General features: G+C 44.5%; 1 protein-coding gene and 1 long non-coding RNA gene across 2 annotated transcripts; one reads left to right on the top strand and one right to left on the bottom strand.

The window, feature by feature from the left end:
* Positions 1-755: 755 nt before the first annotated feature.
* LOC112532092 lies at positions 756-2,171 on the bottom strand. The gene is made up of 2 exons (XR_003074378.3): positions 1,941-2,171; positions 756-1,790 (listed from the first exon to the last, which is right to left on the bottom strand). It is a non-coding gene; the product is annotated as an uncharacterized LOC112532092 (long non-coding RNA).
* DTD1 (D-tyrosyl-tRNA deacylase 1) lies at positions 2,041-14,699 on the top strand. The gene is made up of 6 exons (NM_001199402.2): positions 2,041-2,121; positions 3,625-3,715; positions 5,899-6,134; positions 8,199-8,296; positions 12,404-12,580; positions 14,088-14,699. The coding sequence occupies exons 1-5, from the start codon at positions 2,079-2,081 to the stop codon at positions 12,557-12,559; spliced, it is 624 nt and encodes a 207-aa protein (NP_001186331.1). The 5' UTR covers positions 2,041-2,078; the 3' UTR covers positions 12,560-12,580; positions 14,088-14,699.
* Positions 14,700-14,939: the final 240 nt, after the last annotated feature.

Here is a 14,939-nt window from a genome sequence, read left to right as displayed (position 1 = left end):
ATGTATGACACATTTGCGTTTTTGCAAACACACCACCAGGGGTGGTACCAACTATTACAAATAATGCCACTCGCTGTTCCCTAACTCATGGTTTCGGTCACGGACCTGAAGCTTTATGTGGAAACAAAGAGGGACGTGAAGAAAATACAGGGCGGAACGCTTCTGAGGCTGAGCAGCGGGTTCGGAGGCCGCCGTGCAGCACCGTGCAGAAGGCACCTTTTGGCTCCCGGTAAGGCCGACGTCTCCACGCGCCGCCATTTTCCGCTCCCGCCCCTCAGCTTTGGCGCATGCGCAGTCCCGCGCACGGCCCGCCGCCATCTTAACACCCCCCCACTCCCTCAAGGCAGGGCGCGTGCGTGTAGCGGCAGCCCGGCGCACGGGTGTTGCTGAGGGCGATGCGGGCGGTGGTGTGGAACACGCGCTCGGCGCTGCTGTACTCGATAGGCGGCTGGACCGTGCTGGGGGGCATGCTGCACTACAGCTACACGACCAGAGGCGGAGCCGAGGGCGGCGGCGGGCACGGTACGAGGCCGGTGGAGCCCTCTAGGCCCGAGCGCCGCCGCTTCAAATCACTTCCGCGGGGCGGCGGCGGGCATCGGGCGTGGGGAGGGCTGGGCTGAGGGCCGGCAGGGGGCGGGCCTTGGCCGAGGCGGGCACGCGCACTTGGCGGAGGAGACGGCGGGAGGCTGATGGTGTGTGTGGCTGCTGTGTTGGGCCGAGGAAAGGATGGCCCATTTTAATGCGAAGTTCTTTCGTTTTGTTTTTGTTTTTTCTCTCCCCGTTCGTTAGAGAACGAAAGTGAAAAGGCGGACGAAGAGCTCTCCAGAGAGGTGGTGGTTACAGATACACCCATAGGGTTACAGGTCACCACGGTAATGACGTACCACAAGGAATTGCCTCCTCTCACGCGGCTGCTCCGGCATCTGACAGCCTACTTTTCCTCCGGCAGTAGTCCTCCCCCTTCTGAGAACTGAGCGGTCAGGGACGTGGAACGTTGTGCTGTGGAGGAGAGCCTGGGGACGAGGTCCTGTCGTCTGGCAGCGCCCTGTCGGTTGGAGAGGTTCTGTTGCTTTGTTGAAACGACAGATCCATGTCCGAAATTCCTTTGCAGAACCCGCAGGCTTTCTTGCCTGTTCACATCGATGCTATTCTTTGCACATGTACTCAATTTATTAAATGTGAACTAGGTTCAACGGAGTCTTGTGAGATGGTGGTGAGCTGGAATGCTGCCCCGGGGGCTGGCCAGCTGCTTTAGCAGCTATTTTGTGAAGGTTTCCCAGCACAGGGGCTGCTGTGCATGAGCTGCTCTCTCAACCAATTGGGTCCAAAATAAAATATTAAAGAATTATTAAGCGGGAAGGAATGCAGTTTAATCTTTGGGGTGTATGAGTTGTCATCCTTCAGAAAGAAGCAGGCAGGGTGTACAGCTTTGTCCCCTGATATGTAGCTACCTGTCCTTATACCCCCTTTCCCTCAGTTTGCTACATCTCCTTTCTGTAGCTCCTCTTAGAGCTGCTGTCACTTTACAGGATCTTAATACATGCTGCCTCCCCTTGTAGGGTGCTGTCTCCCTGCTGTGGCTGTGACTGTAACCTTCCTTTCTATGCGGTTTCCCCCAGTCCTTGTGGACATACTTCCTTTCTTCAGGGGCTTCTCCCAGTCCCTGCAAGCGCTGCCTCCCTTCAGAAGGAAGCTGCCAGTTTCCATGGCTACCTATGGACGCCTCATTCCTCTAGAAGAGAATGGTATGGGTGCGCTGGTACCTCCAGTTGTGCTTTCTATAGGCACTGCTGAAAACATAATGGAAAAAAAAATTAAAGGCCCCACCTTCAGAGGAAAGGAGCCCCTCCGCACCTTTCTGTGGGCATTCCGTCTCTACGCAGCCCCGTTTCCATAGTGGCCTCCCATGGGGGCTGGCTCTCCGTAGGCGCCTCCCGTACCGGCGTGGCGGGCAGCTCCAGCACTGCGGCGGTACCTCCCATCCGCCAGGGGGCGCTGTGAGCGGCGCGGGCCAGCAGGGGGCGGCCGCCGTTGTCTAGTGCCGCCACCTCCCCGCGCCGGGCCTGCGCCGCGCCGCCATGAAGGCCATCGTCCAGCGGGTGGCCCAGGCCAGTGTCACAGGTCAGTGCGCGGCACCGGGACGGACACCGGAGCCGGAGGGGCGGGGGGAGAGGAGGCGGGGGCGGGCGGAGCGTTGCTGAAGCGTTGCTCCGCCCGCCCCCGCCTCCTTCCCCCCGCCCCGCGGCCGGGCCCCCTTCCGCGCTCCTCTCAGCGCGGTCCCTCAGAGGCCCGGCCGCTTCGCTTTCGTTCGCGCGTGGCTTTCAGTTGCCTCAGCGCTGCTGGCGTGTGCTCCCAGCACGGCCCGAGTCGCCTTTCTGTGCCGCCTGCGGCCGTTCGCTTTCTGTTTTCACCGCCGTTAAGGAGCTCTCAGCGGGAGGGTCAGAGCTGTGGGTCGATCAAAGTCTTATTTCAGATAAGGTGTAGGAGGCCCGAAATGACGTGACTCTCGCAGCTGCTGGGGGGTGGTGCGGCAGGGAAATGGGGTATGCTCACTGAATTCAGTCAGCTCAGTATTCCTAAGATTGGAGAGTGTTGTGCTGCTGCTGTGGTTGGCACTGCTGGTTCAATTGTAGGCAGTAATCTTCGTATCATATGCAGAGTGGTGGTCAACGGAGAGTGGAGATCAGTGACAAGTGGTGTCCCTCAGGGGACACTGCTGGGACCGGTGCTCTGAAATATCATTATCAGACATCAGCAGTGGGTTCAAGTGCCCCTTCAGCAAGTTTGTGGATGACACCAAACTGTGGTGTGGTTGACATGCCCGAGGATCGAGATGCCATCCAGAGGGACCTAGGCTCCAGCAGTGGGCCCGGGTGAACCTCATGAGGTTCAACAAATTCAAGTGCAAGGTCTTGTACCTGGGTCATGGTAACTCCCTCTATCAGTACAAGTGGGGGGTGTATGGATGGAGCACAGCCCTGCTGAAAAGGACCTGGGGGCACAGGTGAATGGCAAGCTGGATATGAGCCAGCAATGTGCCCTCACAACCTAGAAAACCAACCATATCCTTGGCTGCATCAAAAGAAGCGTGGCCAGCAGGGCAAGGGAGGTGGTTCCACCCCTCTTCTCTGCGCTGGTGAGACCTCACCTGGAGTACTCCGTCCAGATGTGGAGTGCTCAGTACAGGAGAGATGTGGACCTTTTGGAGCACATCCTGAGGAGGGCCACAGAAATGACCCAAGGAATGGAACACCTCTTCTACAAGGACAGGCTGAGAGCTGGGGCTGTTCAGCCTGGAGAAGAGAAGGCTCTGGGGAGACCTGAGTGTGGCCTTTCAGAATCCCGAGGAGGGCCATAAGAAAGAAGGGAACAGACTCCTTAGTAGGATCTGTTGTGATAGGATGAGGGGAAATGGTTTCAGACTAAAAGAGAGGAGATTTAGGTTCAGTATAAGGAAGAAGTTTTCTAGTAAGAGTGGTGAGGCGTTGGCACAGGTTGCCCAGAGAGGTGGTGGATGCCCCGTCCTTGGAGACATTCAAGGTCAGGCTGGACAGGGCTCTGAGCACCTGATCTGGTTGCGATTCTATGATTTTGTCTTACTTTTTTTTTCCCCCCCTTTTCCAGTGGGTGGTGAACAGATAAGTTCAATAGGTCGAGGCCTCTGTGTGCTGCTGGGCATTTCTTTAGAAGATACGCAAAGAGAGCTGGAGCACATGTAAGTCATGTTTTTCCTCTTACCTTCTCTTCTTTAATTGTGCATTTTTGATTCAGTGATACCTATTCTGTAGCTGAGGAAGTGAGGCACTCTTTCTGTTGGAATATGCAGGTTTGCCTGTGTTAGTTCCTGTTCAGATTTTACTAGGAGTGCTAATATTTAATTAGAGTTAGCTTTTTATGCCCTATTGATAAAAGCAGTTTTCCATTTCCTGTCTACGTGGTTTTTATCACAAAAAGACTCAAAGAGGAAGAATCAACACATTGTTTTTATTTCTAATTTCCATTATTTGAATATCTGCCCTTTTTCTGTAAGAGTTTACTCTGGCCTCCACTCACACGTTTGGGATATATCAGAAACCTCAGACTCATTTTTAGTTTGCATGTGAGAAGTTCTGTTCTTCCAAAAGACTGGGTAATCTCATCATCATTTACTTTTCTGTAAAGATTAATTAATTTTGGCAGCCCAGAGCTCTGGCTCTGCCATCCCTTCTATGGCCACAGAGTATTGCAATTCAGCCACCAAACACTTGCAGGGGAGAGCTCTCCAGGCAGCTGTTCTATTCCTTCAGGCTTTTTATTGTTCAGGGGCTGATCTCAATTCGTACGAAAGCAAAGAAGAAACAGGTAATAGAAATATAGACCTATTCAAAAAGAAGAATGCTCCTTCAAGCAATGAAGAGACAAGAATGTAAATGAGGGTGAAACATCTCATGGATGTGGAAGAGAAAGTAGAGGGTGAGGGTGCGAACTGAAGGTCTGTAAGGATCTCAGGTGTGAAACATGTAGAAAATGGTAGTAAAGCTGAAGGCACTTTTATTAAGATGTTCTCCCATGACTTCTCTTACTGTTTGCCTCTTCGGTGTGTAACATTTCCTCTGTTGTTGTTTTTCATTACTACTTTGTCATGTGGAAGATGAATATTCTGAATATTCCAAGGGTGTGATCAATAACAACTATGCTCACAGCAGCACGATGTTTGGATAACTGACGCAGAAAAGGTGGGAAGCTGACATCTGAAAACAACAAATTAGAAGAAATCAGCTTAACCAGTCTCTTCACATGCTATTAAATGAAACTTCAGTAATCCCGTAAATGAAACAACAGACGACTTTGTCATTCAAACACAGCAGTGATGGTGAATTAAGCCTTTGCGCCAGGCCTTTCAAAACTTTTAACCATCCACTTAATTCATTTCTGTTTGTCTTTGGCATGCAAAAATTGGCAAGGATATGTATATATGTATATATAATTTTACTGTACATTAGTGATAGGAAAGCCTGAAGTTGGTTCATAGTAAAATTGCAGCTTTGTTTTATGTGAGATGCCTCACTTCTGGTGCAGCATAAAAGATCTGGCTGATGGCTGCAATTGAATTGCTTTGCACTCGTTTTATTTAATTGTTGGTAGATGCTGAAGATATGAAGCTAAAAGAATAAGCAGAAGATTGGAGAGTGACATGCGTGCCCTCATGGTATCAGAGTTGAACCATAGATGAGGTTGCAAGACTGCATTTGTGGAAGTCCCTTGATCCTTGTCTTCTTGGTTCAAACCAGTCACTTCCAGCCTCTGCCTCCAGGAACCAGCCCTAAGGACAAGTCCCAGTCCCTGCTTTGCTGCCACCTGTAGTTCTGCACTGTTGACTGCCTTCCTCGTCATTCTGATGAAAAAGTGCTGTCATCATCTGTGTTGTGGGTCGGTCTGGGAAGCATGCGAGGAGGAGATGGAGGAGGAGATGTGAATCGTGTTTGGAAACAAATATCATTTAAGAAGATCTCATTTCATTTCAGTCGTGCTGAGTGTGATTCCCAGTGCAGTAGGAGGATTAAAATTTCCAAATCCATGCACATTAAATAATATTGTGACATAGAGAGTGAAGAGTAAGCTTTTTTACTTACTACACCATCTTTATGACACTCTGTAATGTGCAGGTGTTGTGTCCTGGTCTTGTGCTCTATAAAAAGATGAAGTACAACCAATGGCTTTCTTAGTTATGGCTCTGCCTAACGTGAGGAGATCTCTGTGATTTAGGAAGGAAGGGACAAGGGAAATCTGTTATGTGGTTGCAGAATGAATGTGTGTCTGCTATCCCTCTTATCTCTTCCTTTGTGGCAGGTATTACCTGCACCTTTTGGTCCTTAATGGGACAACTGAGAAACTTCAGAAATCTTTTTCTTCTCCTAGGGTTCGAAAGATCTTAAACTTGCGAGTGTTTGAAGATGAAAGTGGGAAGCACTGGTCCAAAAGTGTGATGGATAAACAGTATGAAGTGTTGTGTGTGAGCCAATTTACTCTCCAGTGCATCCTTAAAGGAAACAAGCCTGACTATCACATGGCAATGCCCACAGAGCAGGCGGAGAGTTTTTATAACAACTTCCTAGAGCAGCTAAGAAAAGCCTACAAACCAGAGCTTATTAAAGGTAAGGGCAAAAGGTTGGTAAGGTCCTTGCTGTGACCAGTGGACTTCGTGTGTATGTGCTTTTCTGTGATTGATACTTTGTTTTGTGAGTTTCTGTCTGTGCTGCAAAGGAGCTGTCGTTATGCAGCATTAAGTGAGGGGATCCATCCATCCAGAGTGAGTGGTCCATCTGGCCTTCCTCTAGCCACACCATTTCCTGGCATTCCTCTGGAACGCTTTGACATTTAGATGTTCTCATGTTATCAGCAATTGTTTAAGAGAAATGATGATGTAACCCAGAGAGACTGTGACTATAAGAATAAGCTATGATGCCGGGCTTGCTCCAAGGCTGGATATCTTTGTGATAGAATAACCCAGAACATTTCTTCTGAGACTTAGCTGGTTAGTCAGGCTCGAAGGTATCACCAGTGTGTGATGAACAGTGCGTCTCAATCTGGCACTTTATTTTTACATTTTGATAAGTGATAATGATGATAGTGGGAGGTGTAATGTGGTACTTGAAAACAGCATTTGATTTAGATTGTCTTTTCTCAAATCTATGCCATTTATGCAACAGTTTTCACCAGAAAACGCCTAGCTTCCCTTTGCTTTTGTTCTCTATCCACCCTTAATCTTTTCTGCTTGATTTCTGGCCATTTGCACACTTAAACTTGAATTTTTGGTGCAGTTGTCCAAAAGACAAGAATCTGGAAGTGTGTGTGTGGAGGTTTCTTTAAATGGATCATTAACAAACTGAAGTGGAAAAATTGAGAGGGAGAGGTGGAGAAAGTTTTGGATATTCAGCTTCATGTTGACTGTTGATGAAAGATAATTATCCCAGGTACCCACCCTTATGATACAGTGCTTTCCAATGAGGCACTGTGAAATGCATACATCAAATGCTTGTCTGGTGTCAACCTTCCAATGGCTTGATATATTCCTCCAGTCAACATTTGTTGGTGGTAAGGAATGCACTTCTCATACCCCTTCTGTGCATCCCTTTTGGTCCACAACATGAAACTTAGGCTCTGAATTCGTTAGACCAAGTGCTTTTTGAATTTTTAATTTTCCTGAGAAGTCAGTGGGAATAAGATTTGCTCTGCTAAGATTTGATTGATTTGGACATTTATGTCCAGGTAAAGTAAAAAGCAAGCATGGGACTGCTTCTTTCACCGAAAAGAGGGCCATAAAAATGGATATATCTCTATATGTCTACGTCTTTATGCTTGAGATTTGGAAAATGCTCTGTTTCTGATATGCTCTCAAACATTTTGTATTTTGACAGCAGCTTTTTAATCTTCTCTTTTTGATGAATAATGAGCCGAGGGCCCAGGAACCTTTTCCTCACCTGCTGGGCTATTGCCAGCAATCTCTTCTGTGGTGCTACAGTGCTTGGCATTGCCAAAGCTTGTCTCTCTGTGGCATGTGGCATGCAGCCTTTGTAAAAGCAGTTGAGTAGTAGATCTGTTAGGATATGGCCCAAGCAAGCCTTCTTCCTTTTTACTTTTAAGTAAATACAAGACTTCGGCCAGACTTACAGGACATGGTTGGGTCTGGGACATCTCCCCATGTTACCAAATTCTGACAAGGCCTACGTTGCAGACAGGAACACAGGAGTTACTCTGTCAGACTGGGATCAACCTGCAAACCAGTGTTCCCTGTTTTAGAGTAGTTAATGTCACGTGTTTCAAAAGATTTCTTTCTTTTTTCAGTCCTTTGCCCATATGTAAGTTCTTGAAACCATCAACCTGGCTAGCTGGACTAGAGCCCTAGGCTTAGCTACTACATCCTTTACAATTTTAGCTCCTACCAGAGAGAGCTATCCTAAACTGTGAGCACTGTGATCATCTGTAGACTAGTTATGTTTTGTGGACATCTTTGTACTTACTTGTGCATTTATTGTCACTGAATCAGAGCACAGAGCTAAGTGCATGGAGACTTTTTTTTTTTTTTTTAGTGGCTTTTTGCAGTTTGTTAGTTGACTATTATTTCCTCTGTCTTTCCTCTTCCTTTCCTCCAGTAGCACGTTTGGGAAAGATTTTGTTACATGTTATTCTTTCCATAGTTCTGTCTCTTCCTTTTTCAGATGGCAAGTTTGGCGCCTACATGCAGGTACACATCCAGAATGATGGTCCTGTAACAATAGAGCTGGAGTCCCCAGCTGCTGCTGTTGACCCTAAACAGGTAAGCAAACCAGAGAGACCGTCTGCCAGAAACGGATGTTCAGGTTATGCCTTCACCTCAGAGGTGTACATCTGCCTTTATGTGGCACAGATATGTGAGAGTATTGCATTGTCCGAGGGAAGCATTCCTGTTATGAAGCAGCACAGCTTCCTTTGGGCATGAGGATTTTATGCTTTCCATGCAGCCTCTGAAAAGTAAAATAATTGCCTAGTTGCCAAGGTATCTTGGTTTGGAATTGGTTTTGTTTTACCTTCAAATTCTATTCTGCGTCCTTTCGTGATGTTTTACCCTGAGGAGGAACTCACCTGTTCCCTGTCTATCTGCAATCTCACAGCTTAGAACAAAGTGTTATCGGCCCAAGCTGTACATAATTAGCAGCAGCAGCAGCTCTGTGTGTGGATTAACAGCTGCTTGTAAATGTAAGCACTCACATCCCCTCTCAGAGGAACTGAGCTGCTGTTGATTTGCCCAGGAAGTAGTGTGTAAAAATGCGGAGGAAAGAGAATAAAGCTCCACTTTGAGCTCAAAAGCTGTCAATCTAATGTGAATGTTCACCTCTATTAAAACTATTATTCTATGTTCTGGGTAATTCATTCAGAACAAAGCAACGTCCGGGTAGTTTGAAATTTATTTATTTTTTATCAGCAGTGTCTCAGCAATGTAAAATATCCGTGGTACAGTGGCAGGAAAGAAAAGTTACTTTCTGTGGTCTGAGGATTTGCATTTTTGTGTATTGTCACAAGGAATGTGATCTCAGACACCTGAAATATTCCAACACATTTCTGCCTTCTTCTGTGCTTCAGAAATTCAGAAGTTGGGTCAGAGGAGATACTGATCCCCAAAGAAGAATAGCACAGTACTGACTGCTGGCGGGGGGGCAGCAGTTTCCGAACAGCTGATCTTGGTTGGTGTTTTTTAGATAAAAGGGTTAACATTTGCAGGTTTACATATGAAATTGTTTTCCGTGTTAGTCCTGCTGTGTCTGCAGTTAAGACTGTCTTAGGAGGGTGAGAGCTGCTGATTCTAATCCTGTGCACATTTTTGCCTGTAGTGTAACTGCATGTCAAAGCTCAAGATAGAGGATGTCTGATCTTATGTTACAATTTTGAACTTTTCATTGCTTATGCAGATGTGGCTACACTGCACATAGAATCACAGAATCATTTAGATTGGGAAAGACAATAGAGATTGTCAAGCCCAACCATCACCTAACACTATGAAATCCCATCACTAAACCATGTCCATAAGTGCCACATCCACGCATTTCCTGGGGTGGGTACTCCGCTACCTCTCTGCACAGCCCATTCCAATACTTAACCAGTCTTACTCTGAGGAAATTCTTCCTGATGTTCACTCTAAACCTCCCCTGGTACAGCTTGAGGCTGTTTCCTCACATCATATCACTTATCACTTGAGAACAGAGACCAGCAGCATCCTCACTGCAGCCTCCTTTCAGGTAGTTGTAGGGAGAGATGAGCTCTGCCTTCAGGCTCCTCTTCTTTAGACGAACCATTTCCCTCAGCCTCTCCTCATGTGTCCTGTTTTCCAGTCCCTTCACCAGCTTCATTGCTCTTCTCTGACTGCGTTCCAGCAACTCAGTAGACACAAGTAGCTCAATACAGTTCCACAGATGAGATGAGTTTCAGCATGCTCTGTATTTGTGTGAAAAGCACTGATTCCATTGAACCAGAATTGTTTACCTGAAGTTTTCTTCATTGTAATACCAAAAAATTAGCTGTCCTGTTTTTTTTTATGTATGCAGGCTGCTCTTTTCTGGCAGAGCGTGCTTTTACAGTGTCCTCTGAAATTATACAACTCTCTATAAGCAAGGAAATGAAAAAAATTAGATGTGTAATTCTTTTATTGCCTGCATAATAAAGATGAGTCTGTATTTTGTGAGTACAAAGAAATGTACATTTAATCTATGCTTCTGAACTCTACTTCATAGACTGATTGTGCTACATGGACAGATTGGAGAACACACATGGAGATGCACACAAATCTTTATTCATTTCAGTATTATTTGAGTTTCAGGTGGATGAAACTTCACTTACAAATTTTACCTTTGTTATAATTTAACAGAAGGCATTAAATTCCATTCACGATAAGACAAGGATTAATACAGCTTATCAAATGATCTTCTCCTCTCATATAAATGAACTTATGTCATTTTTCTTTGATCAGCTCATGCCCACGTGGGTGTTGTCCTAAATATTCAACGTTATTACTGCTCCTGTTTTTCTCTTCCGCTGTTAAAGTTGTTGCCCTCTGTGGGAGAGATTGAGGAGTCATGGCTGGAGCCTTGGGGATGCTGCAGGGCATGGGTCTGGATTTATGTCTGAGCATCTGCTATTCTGTTTGCCATCTGTGTTTCTGCACTGCATTGCTCTCAAACTAGTTACAGAACTATGTAATTTCTGAGGTCTCTTGGAGTAACTTTAGAGACCATCTGTTGCATACTCTTTACTCCAGAATATGAATACTACAGAGATTTCAACAGAGCGTACCGTCACTTTGTGCTTAAGAAAATATGTACATATATAACTGCATATATTTCAGAAGTTGTATCGTGCTTTTTGCCCTCAAGACCATCTTGGAAGATGGCCAGTCAATTTGAATTGATAATACATGTTATCAATTCTGGCATGTTTTTGGTAAAGCTATCATATATTGAGCCCTTTCTGCCTCTCTGTAATATGTATGAACAAATATATATTATGTATGTGGATTCTGTGTCCCATAATGCAAGGCTTTTTGGTTTTTCTTTCAACTAATAAGAAAGAGAAGGATACTATTTAGAAAAGAGTGGATTTCTATGTCATTTAGTAATCACGTAGTTTACAGAAACTATGAAATTTAATGTAGAGATAAGTTACGGACCAACATGCTACTCAGACATTATTTTCTGCACCACTGTTAGTGAAGAAGGATCGCTGCTAGGAGCCTGGTGCTGCAGGGAAAGAATGGGGTACACATTGCAACAGCTGTTTCTAGGTTTGATGCAGCAGGTTTAACTGGTTTGGCTTTGTGCTGGGGAGTACCCTATAATTACTGATAAAACTAATCAAAGATATTCTATGTCAGCTTGGAAGTCCACATGTACAGGTGTGTAAGGATGGTGTGTATGTAGGATAAGATACAGGGGATGCTGTACATCCTCCCAAGGCTCCTCATTCTGTCCTCAAAGCTCATAGTGACTCACAGCTCAGATTTACATCTTATGCATCTTCTACAAGCCAGTCTAATTCGTAGTCAGCACACATACCCTAACTTACTTGACTCTATGACTAGTATGCTTTGTCTTGGGGGAATTGTCATGGAAGCACTTGAGAAAATCAGAAAATGATGCAAATTAACCAAACAGATGAACTCCACAAAGTGTCCATAGTGATTTAAGTGACTCTCAGCTTGTTGTGTCCCCAGAACTTACTGTAACCTGCTTCTCTGAAAAATGGGAAAGAGATGTAAAAGTAATACCAGCTTAGTTTGACTCTCCTAGGAGCACTGAAAACATTTCTAAGGGAGGTAGCAAGGCAGAGTTGGCTGCAGGTTTTGTCCAAGCTGATTTGAAATGGTTATTCTATATCCTGTGTGATGCTAAGGTTTGGATATCTCTTTTTCTGCAAAAATGAAAGTATTCTTGTGTACTGGGTGGCTGAACTTGAGGCATTCTGTTGTAAGAAACGTGGCAACTTCATAACTGCCACCCAAACAGAACAGGAGCTTGGTGGAATTCAGCTCCCCCTTTTGGTCCTTGTGTTTTATTTCCCATGTTGACAGATTATAGTGAGCAGGAAAGGAACTCTGGAAAGCAGAGGGAAGTCAATACACGGAGGGAGGTGATCATGTTAGTGCATGATAATTCACTCTCTTCTCCAAATATCTGGAAATCCAGGCCTTGTTGAGTTGGTTGTTTCTTGTTGGTTGGTTGTTTCTTGTTTCTTATTATTGTTTTTCCTTTTCTGTCTTAACTGATCCATGCATACGTATTGTGAATTGAGATACAAGTTTGCTGCAAATGCTCATTTACGGTTTTTTAGAAATACTGTCTTCTGAAATGAGATCATTCCAGAAAGTGTTTTCTCACTGTCCTTGCTTTGTGAGTAGCTGGCAAAACTTGAAAAGCAACAACAAAGAAAAGAGAAGACCAGAACCAAGGTACCCTCTGAATCAAGTAGAGAAAGAAATGCCCCCCGTAGCAAAGATGACCCCAGTGCAAGCAGTGGAGCAGAAGGAGATGTGTCTTCGGAAAGAGAGCCATAGCTCATCCAAAGCAGGCCTCAGGTATGGCTTTTTCATTCCTGTGAAGTCATGTCGTCCCATTTGGCAGTCTCAAACCCTGGGTGTTTTACTTAAGTAGTACCTGGATTCTGCTGGGAGCTGCATTAGAAGTGGTGAAAGGTGGTATTCCAATAATGTTACTGGTGGGTAACCTCTTTTTCGATCTGCAGTTGGCATGCCAGAATGGAGATGTGGGTGCAATCTGCTTCCTAGCTGTGTGTTTGGCTGGAAGTGTGCATGCTGAGTCTGGCACAGCCATGGCTGTTTTCAGGCTGAGACTGGAATTCCAAAATGTTGGTCTTACAGTACAGCAGTAACTTAAGTTAGAATCCTGCTTTGTATACTTCAGAGCTGAGATGCATGATTTCTCTTGTCTTTATCTAGCAGCCTGGTCACTGTGGAACAGTGTAATACCCTAATAAATAAATAATACCCTAATAAATAAATAAATAAATAATACCCTAATAAATAAATACTCTCCAGTAATGGAAGTGGAAAATACTTCTGGTAATTGGAGATAGGCCAGAACTGGAAGCTGCAGCTTTTCTTTTTTTTTATTATTTTTATCTTTATTTGTATAAAATAAATGTGCTGTGTTGCTGATTTTGAGCTTCCAAGAACCCAGAAAAGTATTATTTCCCTCATGTGCACAATGGAGCCCTCACTTGGTAGTTTAAGTAGGAACAGCACTGCAAAGTTTAGATCTAGCCTTTCCCTCATTTTCCTATCCCTAGGGTGCAGTCCAGCATATAATTTATATTCTTGAATATCACACATCACTCAGATCTTTCCTCTCCCCTCCGCTCTTCTCAAATTTCCCGAGTGGTAAGACACTGAGGAGTGATGTCTGCTTTGTAGAAGTCCATATTATTACTTGTATTACAGTAATTTGAATGGATTTGGATAAGGCGTATTGAGTAGATTTCTGGAAATACACTATATTGACCTGGAAAAAGAATCAAAGAAACTTTCAAGTCCACAAAATTGTTTTTGTTTCCTCTGGCCTCATGGAGAACAGCTTAGCGTGGTGTGAAATGGTTTCATTCATTAGATTGCAGATAAGACTGGATTGTCATGTAAATACAATAACTGAAATCACATGACTTCTGCTCTCTTTGGCTTTGTTCTTGGTATACCTGTTTCAGTATTGGAGATGAGTAGTCACTTTGGAAAGGAGAACATTTTCTTAAGAAATTAAGCAAAAATGTACTGTTTCTTAGCAACTGTTGGCCTTACTGCAGTGCTACAGGAATACAAGCTTTTGCCCAGTTTCTGGGTTTTATGTTGATATAGGAACGTTTTAGAGGGCAGGAATTTGCATTCTAGAGTGCTCTAATCAGACTGATCTTTCCAATAGCATTTGAAAATCCAGATTGCTGAACATTCCTAAAATGTTATAACATAGCATTAAGTTTATGTGCAGTGATAGTAAGTCAAGATGTAAGTTGAAGGAATCCTGTACTTTTCCGCTGAGTCTCCAGTAATGTTTATGCTTGTTTGCCTTCCACAGTTTCTCATACAAAAGCTGCACTGGATCCTTGAAGAGAGACCTAACAGACATTCACCTCAGCACCACTCTTTGAGGACTTTGGATAAAAATGGAAAATGGAAAAGCAGAGCTAAGACAATAGAAACTTACATCATTCTGTATTGAAACAACCAAAGCAATGCTATCAGATTCAGTTGTTAATGTGTAGTACCAGTAGTAAAAAGGACTTGTAACATTTCTGTGTATGTGTTATCACATGACTGCCGAATAAAGGATGGCTGTAGGCAGACTGTAGCAGAACATTCACTCTTGGTACATAAGCTACATTTCAAAAATAAATCAGGGTTTTTCCTTAAACTTACACTTGAATTCTAAAAATCATTCGAGCAAGCTTGTACTTTGATTCCCACTCTATGATGTCATGTGCTACCTGTTCCCATGTCAGCATGAAGGTCTGTGTATATTTTGGCATATTGTTCAACTGCTGTGTAACACCAAGTTAGGCAGTCTAGTCTTTTTGCATGGATTAAGTTATTAAAAGGAAAGATCAGACGCTAGTTGTTTATCATGCAGAACATCTGTCTTGTAAACTTTTTTAAAAACAGAAAAGACTTTATTAAACAAATGATGCTAGCTGAGTGCCTGTTGGTCTTTGTATATTGCATTCCCTAAGATATAGCAACGTGTGACGTGAGTGACACAGAGCAAAAGTAACACCTATTAATGCAACTCATTCACCTGTCGTTTGGAAGCTTGGAAGTCAGGTTGCTGCCCTGAAATGTTTGCTCTTTCCAACGCAGTAAGTCCTTTAGATCCGTCGTGGTGATCATCAAAGTCCATCAGCAGCTGCTCCATATGCTGCATTGTGCAACT

Source organism: Gallus gallus, chromosome 3, assembly GCF_016699485.2.
Source record: "Gallus gallus isolate bGalGal1 chromosome 3, bGalGal1.mat.broiler.GRCg7b, whole genome shotgun sequence".
Lineage (NCBI taxonomy): Eukaryota > Metazoa > Chordata > Aves > Galliformes > Phasianidae > Gallus > Gallus gallus.
This window is presented reverse-complemented; position numbering and strand designations above follow the sequence as displayed.

Coding starts and splice junctions, on each gene's coding strand:
- DTD1 (NM_001199402.2), top strand. CDS start 2,079: ATGAAGGCCATCGTCCAGCGGGTGGCCCAGGCCAGTGTCACAG. Junction 3,716..5,898: donor CAAAGAGAGCTGGAGCACAT/GTAAGTCATGTT, acceptor TTCTTCTCCTAG/GGTTCGAAAGATCTTAAACT. Junction 8,297..12,403: donor CTGCTGTTGACCCTAAACAG/GTAAGCAAACCA, acceptor CTTTGTGAGTAG/CTGGCAAAACTTGAAAAGCA.